This window comes from Somniosus microcephalus, chromosome 10 (assembly GCF_052327205.1).
Source record: "Somniosus microcephalus isolate GS21.2 chromosome 10, FLI_Smic_1.0, whole genome shotgun sequence".
NCBI classification, from domain to species: Eukaryota; Metazoa; Chordata; class Chondrichthyes; order Squaliformes; family Somniosidae; genus Somniosus; species Somniosus microcephalus.
This window is the reverse complement of record NC_140996.1, coordinates 5,842,068-5,865,372: the sequence shown is the minus strand read 5'-3', so window position 1 is coordinate 5,865,372 and position 23,305 is coordinate 5,842,068. Positions and strand designations below refer to the sequence as shown.

The following is a 23,305-nucleotide window of genomic DNA, read 5'->3' as shown; positions in this document are numbered from 1 at the left end:
GGGCGGTACTGAGGGAGCGCTGCACTGTCGGAGGGGCGGTACCGAGGGAGCACCGCACTGTCGGAGGGGCGGTACCGAGGGAGCGCTGCACTGTCGGAGGGGCGGTACTGAGGGAGCGCCGCACTGTCGGAGGGGCAGAACTGAGGGAGTGCCGCACTGTCGGAGGGGCAGAACTGAGGGAGTGCTGCACTGTCGGAGGGGCGGTACTGAGGGAGCGCCGCACTGTCGGAGGGGCGGTACCGAGGGAGCACCGCACTGTCGGAGGGGCGGTACCGAGGGAGCGCTGCACTGTCGGAGGGGCGGTACCGAGGGAGCGCCGCACTGTCGGAGGGGCAGTACTGAGGGAGCGCCGCACTGTCGGAGGGGCAGTACTGAGGGAGCGCCGCACTGTCGGAGGGGCGGTACCGCGGGAGCGCCGCACTGTCAGAGGGGCAGTACTGAGGGAGCGCCGCACTGTCAGAGGGGCAGTACTGAGGGAGCGCCGCACTGTCGGAGGGGCGGTACCGAGGGAGCGCCGCACTGTCAGAGGGGCAGTACCGAGGGAGCGCCGCACTGTCAGAGGGGCAGTACTGAGGGAGCGCCGCACTGTCGGAGGGGCAGTACTGAGGGAGCGCCGCACTGTCGGAGGGGCGGTACTGAGGGAACGCCTCCCTGTCGGAGGGGCGGTACCGAGGGAGCGCCGCACTGTCGGAGGGGCGGTACCGAGGGAGCGCCGCACTGTCGGAGGGGCGGTACCGAGGGAGCGCCCCACTGTCGGAGGGGCGGTACCGAGGGAGCACCGCACTGTCGGAGGGGCGGTACCGAGGGAGCGCCGCACTGTCGGAGGGGCGGTACCGAGGGAGCGCCGCACTGTCGGAGGGGCAGTACCGAGGGAGCGCCGCACTGTCGGAGGGGCAGTACTGAGGGAGCGCCGCACTGTCGGAGGGGCAGTACTGAGGGAGCGCCGCACTGTCGGAGGGGCGGTACCGCGGTAGCGCCGCACTGTCAGAGGGGCAGTACTGAGGGAGCGCCGCACTGTCAGAGGGGCAGTACTGAGGGAGCGCCGCACTGTCGGAGGGACAGTACTGAGGGAGCGCCGCACTGTCGGAGGGGCTGCCTTTCAGGTGAGGCCCCATCTGCTCTCTCAGGTGGATGTAAAAGATGCCACGACACTACATCGAAGAAGAGCAGGGGAGTTCTCCCCGGTGTCCTGGCCAATATTTATCCCTCAACCAACATCACAAAATCAAATTATCTGGTCATTCATCTCATTTGCTGTTTCTTCGATCTTACTGTGCGCAAAATTGGCTGCTACATTTGTCTACTTAACTAGTGACTGCACTTCAAAGGTTATTTAATGACCTTTAGTCATTGACCTGAAACATTACCACTACCTTTCTCTCTCCACAGATGCTACCTGACCTGCTGAGTGTTTCCAGCATGTTCTGTTTTTACCTCAGATTTCCTGCATATAAGAACATAAGAAATCGGAGCAGGAGTTGGCCATTCGGCCCCTCGAACCTGCTCCACCATTCAATGAGATCCTGGCTGATCTTCTACCTCAACTCCACTTTCCTGCACTATCCCCATATCCCTTGATTCGCTTAATATCCAAAAATCTATCGATCTCTGTCTTGAATATACTCAATGACTGAGCCTCCACAGCCCTCTGGGGTAGAGAATTCCAAAGATTCACAACCCTCTGAGTGAAGAGATTTCTCCTCATCTCAGTCCTAAATGGCCGACCCCTTATTCTGAGACTGTGACCCCTGGTTCTAGACTCCCCAGCCAGGGGAAACATCCTCTCAGCATCGACCCTGTCAAGCCCTGTAAGAATTTTGTATGTTTCAATGCGATCACCTCTCATTCTTCTAAACTCTAGAGAATACAGGCCTAGTCTACTCAATCTCTCCCTCATAGGACAATCCCCCCATCCCAGAAACCAGTCTGTGCTTTACATTTTTTTCATTCATACAGAAAGTCGTTCTGTGCAGTCAAAGCTCGTGTGTTTAACACTCAAGGGAAGGGTGATCCATGGGGAAAGTCTAACTGGGATGTGGGAGCCGTGTTTTAGCAATGTTTTATGAGCCTCCGGTCAAACAGGTTGAACAAAAGACCTGGGCTTCAGCTATTCGCTCGCTTGTCATAGCAACTGACACATGATGTGGTGCAAACACGCCAGACAGACGGGAGCCCTGCATCCCCTAAAACTGCAGCGAGCATCCAGCGCCGACCCGGACTGGCTTCTCTCCGGCTGCCCCAAGCCTGCAACCCGACTAGTCCTCCGCGATGCATCGCGCCTACCAGCCCATCCTGCCGACTGGAAGCAAGTACTTGCAGGAGAAATGGGACCGAGCTTGTTACCACGAGCACCGGCGGAAGGTGAGGCGGGGCAGAGAGAGAGAGAGAGCAGGGAACTGGAGCTGAGCTGTTGGCTATGTGAAGGGCAGTTCAGTGCTGGCCAGCAGGTGGGTGGCTGGGACATAAATGGGAAGACATGTCAATCTAACCAAACAATTAGTGTATAATTATCATTGCTTCTGTTTAAAGGAGTTTCCTCAATGTCTTTCTGACCCTTTTCCAGCTTGAGTATTCAATATGTACTGGAATATTACTTTTTGTAAGTCGGCAGTCATATAAATTATTGAAAATCCTGGGGCTCAATTTCCTCTGGTCATATTTTTGCTTCGACATTTATGTCAACATTAAAGGTTGAAATTGCCATGTAAATATTGAGAGTGGGAATCTTGTATGTAAACAGTCTCCTGTAACAACAGTTGCAGGCTCTGGCCACTAGCAGGCGCTGTGGAGCGAGTTCCTGAATTCTCGCCCAGCTCCCTTGCCAGCTTGCATAGAAATAAAAACACACACATAACTGACCCTAGGCAACACCACAGGCAATTTATACCATTGAAACAAATATATTGTTTCCTACATTACAACAGTGACTACACTTCAGAAATACTTCATTGGCTGTAAAGCGCTTTGGGACGTCCTGAGGTCGTGTAAGGTGCTGCAGAAATGCAAGTCCTTTTTATCTTTTTATTGAAGGAGCTGGTTTTAAACTGGAACAAAGAGAGAGGCTGACATGTCAATCATGTAACTTCATAAACGGTATTGCACTGAACTGTTTCATTCAGTAAATAGCTCAAATAACTTCGCAAGGACCTGCTGACCTTTGATATATTGCTTCTGTAAATGGTGCAATCAATAGGCAATTCATCACAATTTAATTGAGAATGCATTGATTAACAATTATATGAGCAGTAACCACAGGGTCCGTTAAAGTACGTCCATTTCTTATATAATTTTGCTGGTAAAATGGTCTAAAGATATACCAGTGAGATCTCCCTTCCATTGCAGCAATGCATTAAAGGCACAATAAAGCAGCCTAGATTTTCAGAAGCCCATTTGGAGCAGAGGATTTTTTCCCTAAATTGGCCTAATTTGTCAGCCGTGGCTCAGTGGGCAGCACTCTCTCTCGTCTCTGAGTCAGAAGGTTGTGGGTTGAAAGCCCACTCCAGAGACTTGAGCACAAAATCCAGGCTGACACTCCCGGTGCAGTACTGAGGGAGTGCTGCACTGTCAGAGGGGCAATACTGAGGGAGCGCCGCACTGTCAGAGGGGCAGTACTGAGGGAGCGCCGCACTGTCGGAGGGGCAGTACTGAGGGAGCGCCGCACTGTCGGAGGGGCAGTACTGAGGGAGCGCCGCACTGTCGGAGGGGCAGTACTGAGGGAGCGCCGCACTGTCAGAGGGGCAGTACTGAGGGAGCGCCGCACTGTCGGAGGGGCAGTACTGAGGGAGCGCCGCACTGTCGGAGGGGCAGTACTGAGGGAGCGCCGCACTGTCGGAGGGGCAGTACTGAGGGAGCGCCGCACTGTCGGAGGGGCAGTACTGAGGGAGCGCCGCACTGTCGGAGGGGCAGTACTGAGGGAGCGCCGCACTGTCGGAGGGGCAGTACTGAGGGAGCGCCGCACTGTCGGAGGGACAGTACTGAGGGAGCGCTGCACTGTCGGAGGGGCAGTACTGAGGGAGTGCTGCACTGTCGGAGGGCAATACTGAGGGAGCGCTGCACTGTCGGAGGGGCAGTACTGAGGGAGCGCCGCACTGTCGGAGGGGCAGTACTGAGGGAGCGCTGCACTGGCAGAGAGGCAGTACTGAGGGAGCACGGCACTGTCGGAGGGGCAGTACTGAGGGAGCGCTGCACTGTCGGAGGGGCAGTACTGAGGGAGCGCCGCACTGTCGGAGGGGCAGTACTAAGGGAGTGCTGCACTGTCGGAGGGGCAGTACTGAGGGAGCGCCGCACTGTCGGAGGGGCAGTACTGAGGGAGCGCCGCACTGTCGGAGAGGCAATACTGAGGGAGCGCCGCACTGTCGGAGGGACAGTACTGAGGGAGTGCTGCACTGTCGGAGGGGCAGTACTGAGGGAGTGCCGCACTGTCGGAGGGGCAGTACTGAGGGAGCGCTGCACTGGCAGAGAGGCAGTACTGAGGGAGTGCTGCACTGTCGGAGGGGCAGTACTGAGGGAGCGCTGCACTGTCAGAGGGGCAGTACTGAGGGAGCACCGCACTGTCGGAGGGGCAGTACTGAGGGAGCGCTGCACTGTCGGAGGGGCAGTACTGAGGGAGCGCTGCACTGTCGGAGGGGCAGTACTAAGGGAGCGCTGCACTGTCGGAGGGGCAGTACTGAGGGAGTGCTGCACTGTCGGAGGGGCAGTACTGAGGGAGTGCTGCACCGTCGGAGGGGCAGTACTGAGGGAGCGCTGCACTGTCGGAGGGGCAGTACTGAGGGAGCGCTGCACTGTCGGAGGGGCAGTACTGAGGGAGCGCTGCACTGTCGGAGGTGCAGTACTGAGGGAGCACTGCACTGTCAGAGGGGCAGTACTGAGGGAGCGCTGCACTGTCGGAGTTGCTGTCTTTCAGATGCGACATTAAACCGAGGCCCCATATTCCCTCTCAGGTGGACGTAAAAAATCCCACAGCACTATTTCGAAGAAAAGCAGGAGAGTTCTCCCCTGTGTCCTGGCCAATATTTATCCCTCAATCAACCTCACTGAAAAAGGTGATCTGATCATTTATCTCATTGCTGTTTGTGGGAGCGTGCGCAAATTGGCTGCCGCATTTCCTGCATTACAGCAGTGACTGCTCTTCAAAAAGTACAGCGTTGGGATCTCCTGAGATGTGAAAGGCCTTTTCGTTTCCTTTTAAGCCTCTCCAGTGGCTGCATGGGAGGCAGGCAGGGGTGGGGGGACATGGGTGAATGGAGCTGTGCAGAAGTTACACCATGCCGGGACTAAACAGGCTCGATGGGCCACCTCTTTCACTGTCCATGTGTTCAGAAGGCCAATGGGAAGTGGAGCAGGGCACAAATCACAAAACGCTCTAACTCTGAGGCGAGCGAGCTACCACTGGGCCAAGGCTGACAGCTAAAGAGAGACATGGGTAAGTATTTGAAAAGACACAGGGAACTGGGTTGAGAGCAGACAGCTCTAGCTGGAGAGTGAGCGCTTGCACAGGACTCACTATAAATCACTGGGTTAGGCCTCAGCTGGAGTATTGTGTCCAATTCTGGGCACCGCACTTTAGGAAGGATGTCAAGGCCTTGGAGAGGGTGCAGAGGAGATTTACCAGAATGGTTCCAGGGATGAGGGACTTCAGTTACGTGGAGAGACTGGAGAAGCTGGGATTGTTCTCCTTGGAGCAGAGAAGGCTAAGGGGAGATTTAATAGAGGCGTTCAAAAGTATGAAGGGTTTTGATAGAGTAAGAAAAGAGAAACTGTTTCCAGTGGCAGGAGGGTCGGTAACCAGAGGTCACAGATTGAAGGTCATTGGCAAAAGAATCAGGGGGAGAAGAGGAAAAAAAATTTATGCAGCGAGTTGTTGTGATCTGGAACGCGCTGCCTGAAAGGGCGGTGGAAGCAGATTCAATAGTAACTTTCAAAAGGGAATTTGATAAATACTTGAAGGGTGAAATTTGCAGGGCTGTGGGGATAGAGCAGGGGGGAGTGGGACTAATTGGAGAGAATCTGTCACAGAGCCGGCGCAGGCACGATGGGCCGAATTGGCCTCCTCCTGTGCCGTGAGATTTGATTCTGTGACTCACCTTGTGTTGTAATTTTTGCGACGCGACAGTAATTCCCCCTGATTTTCGATGCCAAAGCTTGTGCTTTTGAACTTCAAGGCAACGTTGGACAGGTTGCACTTAAAAGTAGCAGCATGCATGGAGCAACCAGGGCGTTTCCATGGAAACGCAAAGTATTTGCGTGATGGATTGAGTGAGATGAATAATGCTGGTTTTTATGGAGTGCTACAGATGTTTGGACATCAAATGAAGTCCATGTGTTGGTAGAAAGCTGTGTAATTGTCGGCTCTGGTTAAGGGTACGGTTCACAGCTCATGTAAACATTTGTGGAACTTTAATGCGATGAATCACCCCAGAAGTTCAACCGCATAATGTGGTTGTGAGCTCCACCCACCCCCCTCTCCCTATTTGAACAGGCGGATGTGTTTTTGTCAGTGTTGACTTTGAGGCTAGCTGCGGCGAGTTCACCAATTTCATATTCTTGGTCCCCCCCCCCCGCCCCCCGCTGTCCTCGGACGGAATGAATTGTGCTAGAATGACGAAATGGCACGCTGCAATTTCCAGCGAGCTTTGCTCGAGAGACAGACATCCAGCTGTAGAGAGAGTGGGAAGTAATGGGCTGACACTTTTACGGAAATGATTTAATCTGTGTGTTGCAGCCCGGTTAGTCAGATCAGAGGCTGGAATGTCCTCTGCTATCCTTCCCCAAATCAGGCACAATAGTGGCGGAAAATTAGAAAAATCAGGTAGCCTCAGAGGGAGAACAGTGGCAATCCTCACAACAACAACAAATTGCATTTATATAGCACCTTTAATGTAGTAAAACATCCCAAGTTGCTTCACAGGAGCGATTATCAAACAATATTTGACACTGAGCCACATAAGGAAATACTGGGGCAGGTGACCAAAAGCTTGGTCAAAGAGGTAGGTTTTAAGGAGCGTCTTAAAGGAGGAGAGAGAGGCGGAGAGATTTAGGGAGGGAATTCCAGAGCTTAGGGCCTCGGCAGTTGAAGGCACGGCCGCCAATGGTGGAGCGATGGAAATTGGGGATGCGCAAGAGGCCAGAATTGGAGGAGCACAGAGATCTCAGAGGGTTGTAGGGCTGGAGGAGGTGACAGAGATAGCGAGAGGGTGGCTATGGACGAGTTGAAGCTTTGTCGGACTGGGAGTTAATGTAGGTCAGTGAGCACAGGGGTGATGAGTGAACGGGACTTAGTGCTGGACCGGGAGCCAAAGAGATTAGTGATGGTTTTTAAAAACTCCAGAGGCGTCAATACCTGGCAAAGTATGCAGGCAGTGTACGATACCAGGCTGCTGTGTGTTCCATAAGCATTAGGAATAATGTTGTTGGGATAGCAAGTGTTTTGGGAGTTTCTGACAAGCCTGTCAAAGGAACTCATAACAGAAAGTGCATTAAGCAGGTGAGTGTTTGGGCCATATAATCACTGCTATAAACCAAAGGATGGGCTTTGAATGAAGATGAATGCTCCATGACAACGGTCTGTGCGCGCTATTGATTACAATTGTACACTCACAATCTCCAAGCTTTTATATTAATGCACCAATTAGATGTGTACAGTGGAGCCTCAAGGGACCCCCACATGCAGTTTGACCTCTGCTCCCACTAATTCCCAAATATCTCAAGTTGCTGATATTAACAGATCTCAGTGTTCTGATTTGGGATTGGTCCACCAATAAGGCAACAACGCTAAAACCAGCCCTTTCCAAACTGCAGGCCCAGAACAAGCCAGCAATAAGAAATATAAACCAAATTAAGAAGGGAGATTTGATAGAGGTGTTCAAAATTATGAAGGGTTTCGATGGAGTAAATAAGGAGAAACTGTTTCCAGTGGCAGGAGGGTCGGTAACCAGAGGACACAGAGTGAAGGTAATTGGTGTAAGAACCGGAGGGGAGATGAGGAGAATGTTTTTTACGCAGCGAGTTGTTGTGATCTGGAATGCGCTGCCTGACAGGGTGGTGGAAACAATAGTAAATTTCAGAAGGGAATTGGATAATTTCTTGAAGGGGAGAAAATTTGCAGGGCTGTGGGGAAAGAGCGAGGGGAGTGGGACTAATTGGAGAGAATCTTTCAAAGAGCCGGCACAGGCACGATGGGCCGAATGGCCTCCTCCTGTGCTGTGTGATTCTAAATAGGGCTGTGTTGCCACAGCTCGCGGGCTGACGGGTGTCTCACCGATTCCTGGGGTCCACTCCCGCAGTGCGGCACATCAGAACTCCCGCCTGCCCTAGCGCTAGGCCGGAGACCCTGTCTCAAGCCCCGGGGGCGGGGTTCACTCGCACGGCCAGGGTGGGCTGCTGGTGCCTGCAAGGGTGAATCAGTGCTGGCCCAGCCCGATCCACCTGAGCCCAGCTCAGGGTCGCCAACTTGGGTTGGACGTATGACCTCCCGCCTCGAACCGCCCCGCCCCCACACTCCCGCCATTGGCCGCCCATCCTTGCGGTGCCCCGCCTTCCCATGGCCAATTGGAAAACGAACAGACTCCTCATTACCCGATTGGCTGATTCGTAACTTTCAGTCAAACAGCCTTTTCCCATTTTCAATAACTGATAAACAGAAGTGTTCAAAGAAAATGAAAAAGAATTTTTTTTTTTTAATGCTCCTTTCTATGGTTTTATTTTCCCTGGTGTTGCTGGCGGCCATGACCTGGAGATTAATCCTCGATTCCTGGAGACTCCAGGCCAAGCCTGGAGGGTTGGCACCAGATCCAACTGGGCCAAAGATGAAAAATAATGGCTCAGAAATTGGGCTACTTAGCGCCACGAGTTACCGCCACAACCTTGTAAAGAAATGGCGGCCACCACTCTAACGCCCGTCTCTGGCGTGGGACTCGGCGCCCGCCATTTTGGCGAGGGCCTTCATGGCCCTGGAGATGCAAATATGGAGAGCGTGATGTCGCACGCCGACTTAACTTCACATCCTGCGAACTTGGACCTTGGCGCTGAGTTTAACGCTGGGTCCTAAGCTCGCTCTGAAAAGTGAGCGTGCAGCAGGCCGACAGAGACACTGTCAGCACTTCTTAAAGGGACACACACCTCTTTCAGGTAAGTTTGCATTTAAGCTTTTGGACTGGATTTTTTATATTTTATTGAAGTGGTGGTTTGGTGCAAAACATGTTAAAAGTTTTTTAAGTGTGCAGGGAGTGCTGCTGGATGCTTGCAAGGCCTCAGATGGTAAAGGAAGGCCTCTGAAAAGACAGAAAATGCTGAAAATACTCAGCAGGTCAGGCAGCATCCGTGGAGAGAGAAACAGAGTTTACGTCTCAGTTCGAGATGCCGCCTGACCTGCTGAGTATTTCCAGCATTTTATGCTTTTATTTCAGAGTTACAGCATCCGCTTGCAGAGGGAAGTAGAAGAAGCAGAAGAGAAGGAAGCAGAAAGAAGGATGCAACCCAGACAGCCCCTTTCTGGTCGGTATATCTGGGATGAAATCGTCCGCCTGCGGTACCAGTGACACAACCCCAATTCCACTTTCAACATTTGTCCCACACCTTATCTCCCCTCTGTTACTGACCATCACAACGTCCTCTTGGCCACGATGCTGAAATAAAAACCACACAAAGCAAACTTTCCAATCCAACTTTATACATCTATCCATCCAATATGACATCAAGAAATCAACTAACCACCCTTGTGCATTCCCTTAGTAACTGTCTCGTGTGTGCCTTTGCCTCTCCTACTGATGTCATGTAGTGCGACCCCAGAGGCTGCAGCATGGCTGGTGGAAGGCTGCTGACTTTCAGTGGGGGATGCTGCAAATGGCCTTGCTGGTCGACCTTGAGGAGCTGGTGGCTGGGAATGTGAAATCGAGTGATGGTGTTTCTTCTTCTTCTTCTTTTCTCTCGCACATCTCCCTCTTCTTGGTCAATCACTGGCTGGGCAGGCTGCATTTCTTGGGTGTGTGTGAAATAAGGAAAGCACAAGGGTGGAGTTGTGGTGGGGAGAGGGCGGGAAAGCAAGAGGTGCATGCCAGAAGGAGGATACCAGCATCTTGTACCCTTTCAGCCCCACCGCTGGCCAAGGGCTCAACCATGCTCCTGCCAAGACTGGCCAGCACCGTCTCCTCCAAGGGGGTGAGGTGGAGCTAGGAATGGGAGGTGTGCTTCGTGATTGCTGCAGATTGCTGGGAGGTGAGTGATTGGGTGGGGAGTTGTGCATTGTGAAGTGTGTGAGGCTAGTGGCTCAGTTGGTCGGAGACAGCTTTTAAAGATGCATTCACTGATCTTGACCACTGGTCTGAGGTCATGAAGCTTCTTTGGGCACTGGAGCCAGGTGGTGGGGGCGACACTGCTGGCAGTGACGGCCTTGGTGATTGGGTCCCACATCCTTCTTTCTGGAGGGCCTCCTGGCCCCTGTGGGTAGAGGGCCGCTCTTGCAGTGTTGACCCCCTGCACAAACCTGGAGTGCTGTGTGCGAGACCCTGGGTGCCCCTTCCCAGGCTTGCTGAGCCATTTGTGTTAGTGCTGAAGCACTTTTCCCATTTTTTGAGGTGTGGAAGGCAGTTCAGCTTTAAGAGCTGAAGTCTGCCATTTGGGAATTCTTTTAAATGTTAATTTTTTTCAGAAGGCAGTTGAGCTCTAAGGGCTAAAGACTGCCCATTATTCAATGATTTTTATTTTTTTCATTTTAGAAGGCAGTTCCCCTTTAAGGGGCCGAACTGCTCTCTAAAAAATGACAGACCTGCTTTAAGAGAACGCTGAACGCTGTTCTTGCTGCATTGACTCTAGGGCCATGCTGCATTGGGGTCTCCTGCCGGGACTAACGCCACCAGCACGGCCTTGCATGGTATGTTTAGTGCTGGGCTAATGTTAATTAGGAACCGGCGCTGATATCCCAGTCCTCCCTGCGCCATCAATTTCGCCGGCCATTAACTCCAGCCCGTGGTGGCACCGACAGGTTTTTAGTAATTTTGAATTTCGAGACCAATCACTTTACTCGACCTGTGACTCTAGACAGGATAACTGATCGGCTCTGTGATTGGTTACTTTAGCCTACTAACTTTTTGGGGGCTTCAGAAGGCTCAGAGGCCTTTCAAGGACATAAAGAATGGAATTTCCTACAGAAGCCCGGGAACTCCCGGACCTGGGGTCTCCAACCCTCCAGGATTGGCCTGGAGTCTCCAGGAATTAAAGATGCAGTAGATGTAATATATCTAGATTTCCAAAAGGCTTTCAATAAGGTACCACATAATAGACAAGTGAATAAGGTCGGAGCATGCCGAGCCTGGGGAGAAGTAGCAGAATGGATTGCTAGCTGGCTGCAAGACAGAAAGCAGAGAGTGGGGATAAAGGGTAGCTATTCACAGTGGCAGAAGGTGGGAAGTGGGGTCCCACAAGGATCAGTGCTGGGTGGGACCACTGTTCGCAATTTATATTAACAATTTAGACGTTGGAATCAAAAGCACAATTTCTAAATTTGCAGACAATACCAAATTGTGGGGGGGGGGATAGTCAATACTGAGAAAGACTGCAACATATTACAAGAAGACATTAATGAACTTGCAGAATGGGCATAAAATTGGCAAATTATTTTCAACATAGATAAATGTGAGTCATTACATTTTGGTAAGAAAAATAAGGAGGTCACATGTTACTTGGAAAAAAAGAATCTAAATGGGGTTGAAGAGCAAAGGGATCTCGGAGTACAAATACACAAATCACTGAAAGTTGCGCCACAGGTTAACAAGGCCATAAAAAAAAAAACAAGCACTAGGGTTTATTTCTAGAGGATAGAATTGTGAAGTGGGGAAGTTAAGCTAAACTTGTATCGAACCTTGGTTAGACCACACTTGGAGCACTGCGTACAGTTCTGGTCACCATATTGTAAAAAGGATATAGAGGCACTGGAGAGGGTGCAGAGAAGATTTACAAGGATGATACCAGAAATGCGAGGGTATACATATCAGGAAAGGATGAACAGGCTGGGTCTCTTTTCCCTTGAAAAAAGAAGGCTGAGGGGTGACCTAATAGAGGTCTTTAAAATGATGAAAGGTTTTGATAGAGTGGATACAGAGAGAATGTTTCCACTTGTGGGGAAGAGCATAACTAGAGGCCGTCAATATAAGATAGTCACCAAGAAATCCAATAGGGAATTCAGGAGAAACTTCTTTACCCAGAGAGTGGTGAGAATGTGGAACTCGCTCCCACAGGGAGTGGTTGAGGCGAATAGTATCGATACATTTAAGGGGAGGCTGGACAAACACATGAGGGAGAAGGGAATAGATGATAGAGTTAGATGAGGAAGGATAGGAGGAGGATCGAGTGAATCATGAACGCTGGCATGGACTGTAATTAAAACAGAAAATGCTGGAGATACTCAGCAGGTCAGGCAGCATCTGTGGAGAGAGAAACAGAGTTAACGTTTCAGGTCGATAACCCTTCAGCAGCATGGGCTGGTTGGGCCGAATGGCCTGTTTCTGGGCCGTATATCCTGTGTAATTAATCTCCAGGACACGGATGCGAGCAACACCTGGGAGAAAAGTCATGGGGACAATAAAAAACTGTTTCCTTTAAAAAAAAAATCTTTACAAAAGTTTTGTTTATGAGTTATAAAAATATTGAGCATGGGGAAAAAAAGATTGTTTGAGAGTCAAGAATTATCCAATCAGAAGAGTCTGTTTGCTTTTTGATTGGCCGTGGGAAGGCGGGGCGGGGATGGACGTGTCGAGCAACCAATGGCGGGAGTGGGGGGGGAGGAGCCATTGGAGGCCGGAGGTCATGTGATGAAACCTTCAGTAATATGTCCAACCCGAGTTGGCGAAGCTCCACTAACCTGCCCCCTTGAAGTGGTGGTTGGGGGGGGGGAACGGATTCCATCCCATAATCCACCCCCTCCCACCCCAGGTGAAAATCAGGCTTTCTGCCCTCTCTAAACACAGGGATTCTGGGGCTGGTTTCCAGATGTAAAACTTGTCATCGACACTAGACAGATCACGGCTCAGCAAATATAGAAATATGTCCAGCGAGACAAAAAAAGTCGTGTGTACAAATCAAATGGGTTTGTTAGTCAATGGTTCTAATCCCTTCACCACTGATCAGACCAGTTGTATAGAACTACATAGAATTTACAGAATAGAAACAGGCCATTCTGTCCAACTGGTCTGTGCCGGCATTTATGCGCCACACAAGTTTCCTATCAACAAAAAGCTGTTGAGGCTGGGGGACAATTGAAAATTTCAGAACTTACATTTTTCTTGGGTAAGGGTATTAAGGGTTACAGAACCAAGGCGGGGAGATGGAGTTACGATACAGATCAGCCATGATCTAATAGAATGGCGGAACAGGCTCGAGGGGCCGAAAGGCGCTCCGGGTAAATATTAATTTTTTTTTAACGACTACTTGATTTTAAAAAAAAATTCTGTTCTCCTCCTCGCCAACATACGCTCGCCAGTTCATCAGTCAAACTGCGAGAGACAGGTGGTAGAATGATGTAAGCCAAGGGAACGCAACCGGAACTTGTCTGTTCCTACTATTGGGATCGTTCTGCGGCTCACTAACTTATCCATTTTCAGATCATATTGGGAGTTGACTTTATCAAACTCTCAGCTACATAGGATAATTTTGCGCGGGTTGGGAGGACTAAAATGGTGGCTGTGTTTTTGGATTATTGGACTATCCCATTTTGCTTTAATGTTCTCTTGCAGGTTCAAGCTGCTAAATCGATGGTTGACAACCATTCTCCTGAAATCTATGCTCATCTTCACCTGAAATTTAAGAAGCTGAAGGTAACGCTTGTCCTGTTTATTTCCTGTTCATTTCCGTCTCTTATTTCCTCCACCTTTTTTTCTATTGTCGCTGGTGTGAGGTCGTTCTCTCCCCAGGACTGCGCGCTTTCCCGTGCCAGCGTGACTGAGATCAGGAACTCATCCCATGGGGCAATTGCTATTAAAAAACGTCAATGAAACCAAGCAAAGTGTAAAAGGAGCCCCGATCATCATATCTATATTTTTTATCCACACTTTTTGTTTGTGCCTCCTGTTCTTCTCTCCCACAGGGCAGCTGTCTTTCATTCTGCCAGCGCAATTCACACTTCATCTCGAGCCATCCTTTGTTTCTTAACCTGTCCCATTACCGTCTCGTCTCACCTTGAATATCTCTCAATGTCTCTTAACCTCTCCTGCCTTCCACCCTATCACTGACCTTCCCTTTTGTTCTTTCATCCCCTCCCCCATTTCCCAGCCCCTACACTTGCTTAAAAATCTGTTCCATTTCCTGCTTTTTTCCAGTTCTGACGAAAGGTCATCGACCTGAAACGTTAACTCTGTTTCTCTCTTCACAGATGCTGCCTGACCTGCTGAGTATCTCCAGCATTGTCTGTTTTTATTTCAGATTTCCAGCATCTGCAGTATTTTCTTTTTGTAAAAGGAGCCCGTCGGGAGCATGAACCTACGTTGGACACCAAGCCGGTGCTAAAACTACCAATAAGGAAAAATTATCCAGGGTAGACATAGAGAAGATGTTTCGTCTTGTGGGGAGTCCAAAACTAGGGGCCATAAATATAAGTTAGTCACTAATAAATCCAAGAGGGAATTCAGGAGAAACTTCTTTACCCAGAAAGTGGTGAGAATGTGGAACTCGCTACCACAGGGAGTGGTTGAGGTGAATAGCAGAGATGCCTTTAAGGGGAAGCTGGATAAACACATGAGGGAGAAGAGAATAGAAGGATATGCTGATGGGGTGAGATGAAGAGGGGTGGGAGGAGGCTCGTGTGGAACAGAAACACCGGCACGGACCAGTTGGGCCGAATGGCCTGTTTCTGTGCTGTAGATTCTATGTTTATTCGCGCACTGTTATTGATTGTAAAGGAGATTGAATCAAGTAAATCTGGCACAAAGTCTTGTGTCTCTAAGTACAGCTGCTACCCATGATTATGCACGTGGCCCTCTCAGGGTCTGTCGGAAGTGCTGGTTCAGCTTATTTTACGTAGCCTGCTCGTGTTAAGATGTGGAAAAATCTTAACAGGATTGAGTGACACTGGGAAACAGTGGGAAAGTACCGCACGCAGTGCTAATAACAGCAAGACACCTAGTTAACACATTCCCCAGCACAGGTGGTGTTGTTTACCACTGGGGCAGCACGTCAGGGGTGAAATGTTGGTGGGAAATAATTGGAATTTGTGCCAAAATATGGGATGGAAAATCACAATGTGCCAGCACAAATGGTGAGGTGATTTTTAAATTTAATTCATTCTCGGGATGTGGGCATCGCTGGAAAGTGAAATTGTGGATATCTGAAACACTGAGTTCCACGTCACTCCACCATTAAAAAATGTAATTACCCCCTCCTTCAGTTACCTCCCCTCCTCTCCCGAAGGTGCGGAGCCACCCTGTGTCACAGTTCAAGCCCCACTCCAGGGACTTGAGCACATAATCCAGGCTGACACTCCAGTACTGAGGGAGCGCTGCACTGTCGCAGGGGCAGTACTGAGGGAGCGCCGCACTGTCGGAGGGGCAGTACTGAGGGAGCGCCGCACTGTCGGAGGGGCAGTACTGAGGGAGCGCCGCACTGTCGGAGGGGCAGTACTGAGAGAGTGCTGCACTGTCGGAGGGGCAGTACTGAGAGAGTGCTGCACTGTCGGAGGGGCAGTACTGAGGGAGTGCTGCACAGTCAGAGGGGCAGTACTGAGAGAGCGCTGCACTGTCGGAGGGGCAGTACTGAGGGAGCGCCGCACTGTTGGAGGGGCAGTACTGAGGGAGCGCCGCACTGTCGGAGGGGCAGTACTGAGGGAGCGCCGCACTGTCGGAGGGGCAGTACTGAGGGAGCGCCGCACTGTCGGAGGGGCAGTACTGAGGGAGTGCTGCACTGTCGGAGGGGCAGTACTGAGGGAGCGCTGCACTGTCGGAGGGGCGGTACTGAGGGAGTGCTGCACTGACGGAGGGGCAGTACTGAGGGAGCGCTGCACTGTCGGAGGGGCAGTACTGAGGGCGCGCCACACTGTCGGAGGGGCAGTACTGAGGGAGCGCCGCACTGTCGGAGGGGCAGTACTGAGGGAGCGCCGCACTGTCGGAGGGGCAGTACTGAGGGAGCGCCGCACTGTCGGAGGGGCAGTACTGAGGGAGCGCCGCACTGTCGGAGGGGCAGTACTGAGGGAGCGCCGCACTGTCGGAGGGGCAGTACTGAGGGAGCGCCGCACTGTCGGAGGGGCAGTACTGAGGGAGCGCCGCACTGTCGGAGGGGCAGTACTGAGGGAGCGCCGCACTGTCGGAGGTGCCGTCTTTCAGATGAGACGTTAAACCGAGGCCCCGTCTGCTCTCTCAGGTGGATGTAAAAGATCCCACGGCATTATTTAAAGAAAAACAGGAGAGTTCTCTGTGGTGATCCCTCAACCAACATCACTAAAACAGATTATCTGGTCATTATCACATTCCTGTTTTTGAGAGATTGCAGTGCACAAATTGGCTGCCTCGTTATCTACATTACAACAGTGACTAGACTTCAAAAATACTTAATTGGCTGTAAAGTGCTTTGGCATGTGCTGAGGTCATGAAAGGCGCTATAGAAATGCAATACAGTATAAAGTCCTTTTTTGTGGGCGGGGCGGGGGGGGGGCGGCGGCACAGTCAGTTTCTGTAACAGGCAGCTGTGGCCTGAAAGTCGGTTTCACCTCCTTCAATGTAAGACGTGAATTTGTACTTTCATACAAGGATCATAGTTGAAAGGAGCTGATTTTATTTTATATTTAACATCACAGCTTGAGGAAGAGAGACTCTCCATCATTGAGAGAGATAACCAGCTATTGCTGAACAAGATGTCTAAAATCATGAGGACCACAGGACGAATTGACAACAAGAATGAATATAAATTGAAAAGGTGCCATTCCTGATTTTTACTCCTCCTTTGTGGATGTGCATTCTGACAGTAATTATTTAGCTGTGCGTCAATGGGGTTTCAGAACTGTGGCAGCCATTCTATTGAGCAAGCACGGTCCCTGAATTGTGAATTTATAGATTCTTTTGTTGCCCATCTAGGATCGCCAACCCTCCGGGATTTCCCTGGAGTCTCCTGGAATTGAAGCTTATTCTCCAGGACACGGCCACCAGCAACACCCAGGACCAAAATCATAGTGGCATTAAAGAAAATTGTGTTATTTTATCATTTTTATAGAATCATACAATCATACAGCACACAAGGAGGCCATTCGGCCCATTGTGCCTGTGCCAGTTCTTTGGTAGAGCTATCCAATTAGTCCCACACCCCTTCATCCCTGATGGTGAGAGGAAAAATATCAACCAAAATAATGGTCTATCGGCCCAGTTCCATACAGTCATGGTGCAATTGAGCATCATTATCCCCAAGTTTGTCTGGGCTGACATTCCTGGTGCCGTATTGAGGAAGCGCCACACTGTCAGGACTGAGTGAGCGCCGCACTGTCGGAGGGGCAGTACTGAGGGAGCGCCGCACTGTCGGAGGGGCAGTACTGAGGGAGCGCCGCACTGTCGGAGGGGCAGTACTGAGGGAGCGCCGCGCTGTCGGAGGGGCAGTACTGAGGGAGCGCCGCACTGTCGGAGGGGCAGTACTGAGAGAGTGCTGCACTGTCGGAGGGGCAGTACTGAGAGAGTGCTGCACTTTCGAAGGGGCAGTACTGAGGGAGCGCCGCACTGTCGGAGGGGCAGTACTGAGGGAGTGCCGCGCTGTCGGAGGGGCAGTACTGAGGGAGCGCTGCACTGAAAGAGGGGCAGTACTGAGGGAGTGCTGCACTGTCGGAGGGGCAGTACTGAGGGAGCGCCGCACTGTCGGAGGGGCAGTACTGAGGGAGTGCCGCGCTGTCGGAGGGGCAGTACTGAGGGAGCGCTGCGCTGTCGGAGGGGCAGTACTGAGGGAGCGCCGCGCTGTCGGAGGGGCAGTACTGACAGAGGGGCAGTACTGAGGGAGTGCTGCACTGTCGGAGGGGCAGTACTGAGGGAGCGCTGCACTGAAAGAGGGGCAGTACTGAGGGAGTGCCGCACTGTCGGAGGGGCAGTACTGAGGAAGCGCCACACTGTCAGAGGGACAGTACTGAGGGAGTGCTGCACTGTTGGAGGGGCAGTACTGAGGGAGTTCTGCACTGTCGGAGGGGCAGTACTGAGGGAGCGCTGCACTGTCGGAGGGGCAGTACTGAGGGAGCGCCGCACTGTCGGAGGGGCGGTACTGAGGGAGCGCCGCACTGTCGGAGGGGCAGTACTGAGGGAGCGCTGCACTGTCGGAGGGGCAGTACTGAGGGAGTGCCGCGCTGTCGGAGGGGCAGTACTGAGGGAGCGCTGCGCTGTCGGAGGGGCAGTACTGAGGGAGCGCCGCGCTGTCGGAGGGGCAGTACTGACAGAGGGGCAGTACTGAGGGAGTGCTGCACTGTCGGAGGGGCAGTACTGAGGGAGTGCCGCACTGTCGGAGGGGCAGTACTGAGGAAGCGCCACACTGTCAGAGGGACAGTACTGAGGGAGTGCTGCACTGTTGGAGGGGCAGTACTGAGGGAGTTCTGCACTGTCGGAGGGGCAGTACTGAGGGAGCGCTGCACTGTCGGAGGGGCAGTACTGAGGGAGCGCCGCACTGTCGGAGGGGCAGTACTGAGGGAGCGCTGCACTGTCGGAGGGGCAGTACTGAGGGGCAGTACTGAGGGGGCGCTGCACTGTCGGAGGGGCAGTACTGAGGGAGTGCCGCACTGTCGGAGGGGCAGTACTGAGGGAGCACCGCACTGTCGGAGGGGCAGTACTGAGGGAGCGCCGCACTGTTGGAGGGTCAGTACTGTGGGAGCACTGCACTGTTAGACGTGCCGTCGTTTGGATGTGACGTTAAACCAAGGCCCCGTCTGCTCTCTCAGGTGGATGTAAAAGATCCCGCGGCACTATTTTGAATAAGAGCAGGAGAGATCTCCCCGTTGTCCTGGCCAATATTTCCTCAACTGGTCATTCGTGGGATCTTGCTTTGTGCAAATTGGTTGCTGTGTTTGCCCATGCAATAACAGTGACTGCACTTTTAAAGTAATTCATCAGCTGTGAAGCCCTTGGGGAGGTCCTGAGGACTGAATAAAGGGCTGGATTAACGCGAGCTTTTTCTTAAATTGCCATCTTTTCATAAATCAGTTTGAACAGTGTAAATCGTCAACGAGAGCTGCTGAGAGTCAGTCGCGAGAACAAGACCATCCTGGAACGCCTCAAGCAGGTCGAGCCTCAGTACGATCATCTCAAATGGCACGAGGACTGGTATAAAACTGAGAGACACATGGACAGCATTGCTCGGTACCCCCGTGGCTGGTACCTTGCACAGACCTCAAAGGTAACGGCCTCGATCTCCGAGGGACACCAGCGTGCTCCCCTGCCCACCCTGTGCGACGCACCACCTGCTGGAACACGAGACGGCGAATACTTCGATTCGCTCCACTCTCTTGATTCTTTTCCAGCAGCGCTTCTGCAGGACACCCCACCTTGCAGCCTCCAGAATGTCCTAAAGCCGTCATTGTGTGTTGTTCACGCTGATGTTAAGCGGGCAATGTAACTCCTGTAATCAGTCAGGCTGTTCAAAAGATCTGTATACTATGAGGCTACAACCCCCCGCGATCTCTGCGCTCCTCCAATTCTGGCCTCTTGTGCATCCCCGATTTCCATCGCTCCACCATTGGCGGCCGTGCCTTCAGCTGCCGAGGCCCCGAGCTCTGGAATTCCCCCCTAAACCTCTCCGTCCCTCTCTGCTCCTTTAAGACGCTCCCTTAAACCTCCCTCTTTGACCAACCTTTTGCTCACCTGTCCTAATATCTCCTTATCATTTTTGCCTAATGATGCTCCTGGGAAGTGCCCTGGGACCAATGTTTCCTTTAAGCTGTGCGGCCATGCAGTGCTCTGGACGCCCCCCCGCCGCCGCCTCTTCAAAAGTACTTCATTGGCTGTGAAGCACTTTGGGACGTCCTGAGGTGGTGAAAGGTGCTGGAGAAATACAGGTCTTTTCTTTTTCTTGTTCCCTTCTTAGGTACAAAGCAAAGTACTGGACTTTTTTATGCATAATTCTGAGAGTAACGTTTAACTTAGCAGAAAAATCTGTGTGTGTTTGTCTGGGTTTTGAGAATTTAAAATTATTCAGCTTGTTTTTAAATTCATTCACTGTGTGTTTTTCTTTTCCTAATCCACATTTTACCCCCACCCCCCCCCCCCCCCCAGCCCAAATCGAAAGCAGGCAAAGGCGCATCGGCAAAGGATCCCGAAAAGAGCAAAAAACGTACAAGCATGGGGCGCGAAGTAAAGGAGAGCGGGAGACGCGGAGCAAAGAGAGAGACCTCGATCAGCTCCACATGTACACCTCGGAGACCAATCCTCTCCCTCGAGATTAATTCATCTTTAAAAAACTCAGCCCTTCAAATGACAGGTGAAGCTGAAAATCCCCCCCAGGCCGAGGTTTGATTTCACAAGTGTAGTCGCGCCTGTCATTACTTTGTGTGGGAAAGATTTTCAAACTCGTAACTTAGATCGGACACGCCTCATTCACGCTTTTCCCAATTTTCCATCAAGCAAGGTTTCGTGTCAAGTGCACCGATTCGGCAAATTTACCTCCAGAATTTCAACTGTTCAGGAGGATCAGCGAGTTCACAGGGGGTGATTGGGTGGGGGAGGGGTGATTGGGGGGAGGGGGGTGATTGGGGGGGAGGGGGACATTGAGCAGGGGAGGGGGATTGGGTGGGGAAGGGGGTGATTGGGGGGAGGGGGGATTGGGCTGGGGAAGGGTGATGGGGAGGGGGGGGGAGGGGTGATTTGGGTGGGGGAGGGGGGATTGGGGCGGAGGGGGATTGGGCGGGGGGCGGGGGGGATTGGGGGGAGTGGGTGATTGGGGGGGAGGGGGGATTGGGGCGGAGGGGGATTGGGTGGGGGCAGGGGGATTGGGGGGGGAGGGGGTGATGTGGGGGGAGGGGGTTTGGGTGGGGGAGGGTTGATTGGGGGGGAGAGTTGATTGGGGGGGAGGGGGGTGATTGGGTGGGGGATTGGGCGGGGGAGGGGGTGATTGGGTGGGATGGGGGGATTGGGCGGGGAGGGTTGATTGGGGGGAGGGGGGATTGGGCGGGGGAGGGTTGATGGGGGGAGGGGGGATTGGGCAGGGAGGGTTGATGGGGGGAGGGCGGGATATTGGGGGAGGGGGATTGGGCGGGCGGGGATTGGGTGGGGGAGGGGGGATTGGGAGGGGGAGGGGTGATTGGGCGGGGAGGGGTGATTGGGAGGGGAGGATTGGGGGGGATTGGGGGAGGGGGGATTGAGGGGGAGGGGTGATTGGGCGGGGGTGGGGTGATTGAGCGGGGGAGGGGGGGGATCGGGGGGAGGGGGGGGATTGGGCGGGGGAGGAGTGATTGGGCAGGGGGTGGGGTGATTGGTCGGTGGAGGGGGGATTTGCCGGGGGAGTAGTGATTAGGCGGGGAGGGGTGATTGGGCGGGGAGGGGGGGATTAGGCGAGGGAGGGGTGATTTGGCGGGTGAGAGGTGATTGGGGGGGAGGGGGTGATTGGGCGGGGAGGGGTGATTGGGGGGAGGGGGTGATTGGGCGGGGGAGGGGGATGGGGGATTCGGTGGGGGGGGGGGTGGAGGGTGTGCAAAACCGTAAGAAAATTCTGTAAAATGATGGCGAGTACATATCATCAAGACAAGAGAGCACAGAATTTAATAGAAGTTGCATCAATGCAAACGTGTTCATGTGTTTATTTTTGGGGCTCGAGTGAAATAAAGTTGCTGCATTTTACGATTCATTTGCTGTGTAATTGAATACGATCGCTGGGTGTCAATACCCCCACACTCTGGGAGGGGAAATTTTAAATGTGAGAGACCCTTCAGTGTGTGTGTGTGAGATGATATAATCGGCCAGTGTGTGAAGGGCGGCTTTGCTTTTGCCATTTTACAGATGTTTGTTCGGCACCCTTGCCGGTGACTGGTCAGTGTCCGCCACTCCCATCACCAGCTCTTAGTCTCGAGGCCAATGTTTTAACTTGGGTTATTTTCACTCACCTACTCCACCCAGTTCACCTCCACCCACAATAAACCACACAGTGCAGAAAACACATCTTGCAACAGATAACAACTTGTGCCTTTTTATTTTTCTTCAAAGTAATTCACAACAAGTGCACACATCAGACAATGTGTTGCATCTTCGCACACAAAAAACAACTCCACCCATCCTGCACCAAAGTGAAAGATCATTTCGTACAAAGTACGTGTCTGTCGGCTATTTGGACAGCGAGTTGTTGTGATCTGGAATGCGCTGCCTGAAAGGGTGGTGGAAGCAGAATCAATAGTAACTTTCAAAAGGGAATTGGATAAATACTTGAAAAGGAAACATTTACAGGGCTGTGGGGAAAGGAGCAGGGGGGGAGTGGGACTAATTGGAGAGCTCTTTCAAAGAGCCGGCACAGGCACGATGGGCCGAATGGCCTCCTTCTGTGCTGTATCATTCTATGATGGAACCTGCAGATATTTGGGGTTCATCTTTGACACAACAGTTATCTTTTCTTCACTGTGCTGTTTTGAAGGTACAAACATAAAGAAACACTTGGCCCATCTTTTTCATCACAGCCTCTACCCCATCCATTTAATGTCCTCTGGGAAGTTTATCTGTAAATAACACTCTGATACACAAACATAATCCAAGAAAACCCCAGAATATTTAACCCATCTCCATTATTCGGGAACCATTGCATCGCACACAGTAATAAATCATCTCAGTCTATAACCTACAGTCTTAATCTCAACTAAATATTTATCCGGCTCTTTTTTTGAAGGAATTAATCCGCGCATCATCAATTGCTTTAACTGGGAGTCTGTCCCATAGACCACCACTCTGACAGGGGAAAAAATATTTTAATCGTCACCTGTTCATTTTGAGCCCCGTCCCTTTCTACACTCACAATCTGTATCTGGAAGTGGCTGACGGCCATCGTTGTGCCTGGCCTCTTCTTGCAAGGCACCTCCTGTGACGTGAAACACTTTGAGAAAGCGCATTAAGCTGAGACTACCTCTGATGTTCTTCATACAAAGGGTGGTGGAAATCTGCAACTCTCCCCCAGAAAGCTGATGAGGCTAGGGGGTCAACAGAAAAGTTCAAAACTGACACTGATAGGGCGCAAAATTAAATTGCTTTGCCCGGGTGCGGCGCTGTTACCGCCTCCCGTGAAATTCAGCGGTAAACGTTAGCACCTCATGGCGCTGCGCCTCCGGCGGTGACATCATCGCCGTGCGCAGCGCCTCGCTCGCGCCCCGGCCGTGAACTTCGGTAGCGCCCTGACTTAC

At 52.1% G+C, this 23,305-nt stretch overlaps 1 protein-coding gene across 3 annotated transcripts; it reads left to right on the top strand.

The window, feature by feature from the left end:
- Window positions 1-1,738: 1,738 nt before the first annotated feature.
- LOC147111404 (uncharacterized protein CFAP97D2-like) lies at window positions 1,739-20,650 on the top strand. Of its 3 annotated transcripts, XM_085998366.1 has the most exons (5): window positions 1,739-2,361; window positions 13,725-13,805; window positions 16,772-16,890; window positions 19,137-19,329; window positions 20,205-20,650. In XM_085998366.1, exons 1-5 carry the CDS (start codon window positions 2,269-2,271, stop codon window positions 20,442-20,444), a joined length of 726 nt encoding a protein of 241 aa, XP_085854492.1. In that variant the 5' UTR covers window positions 1,739-2,268; the 3' UTR covers window positions 20,445-20,650. The 3 variants fall into 3 exon arrangements, with proteins under 3 accessions (XP_085854492.1, XP_085854493.1, XP_085854494.1); XM_085998367.1 differs by lacking the exon at window positions 13,725-13,805 and having other exon boundaries at window positions 2,170-2,361; XM_085998368.1 differs by lacking the exons at window positions 19,137-19,329; window positions 20,205-20,650 and adding an exon at window positions 17,049-17,765 and having other exon boundaries at window positions 2,170-2,361.
- The last annotated feature ends 2,655 nt before the right edge of the window (window positions 20,651-23,305 follow it).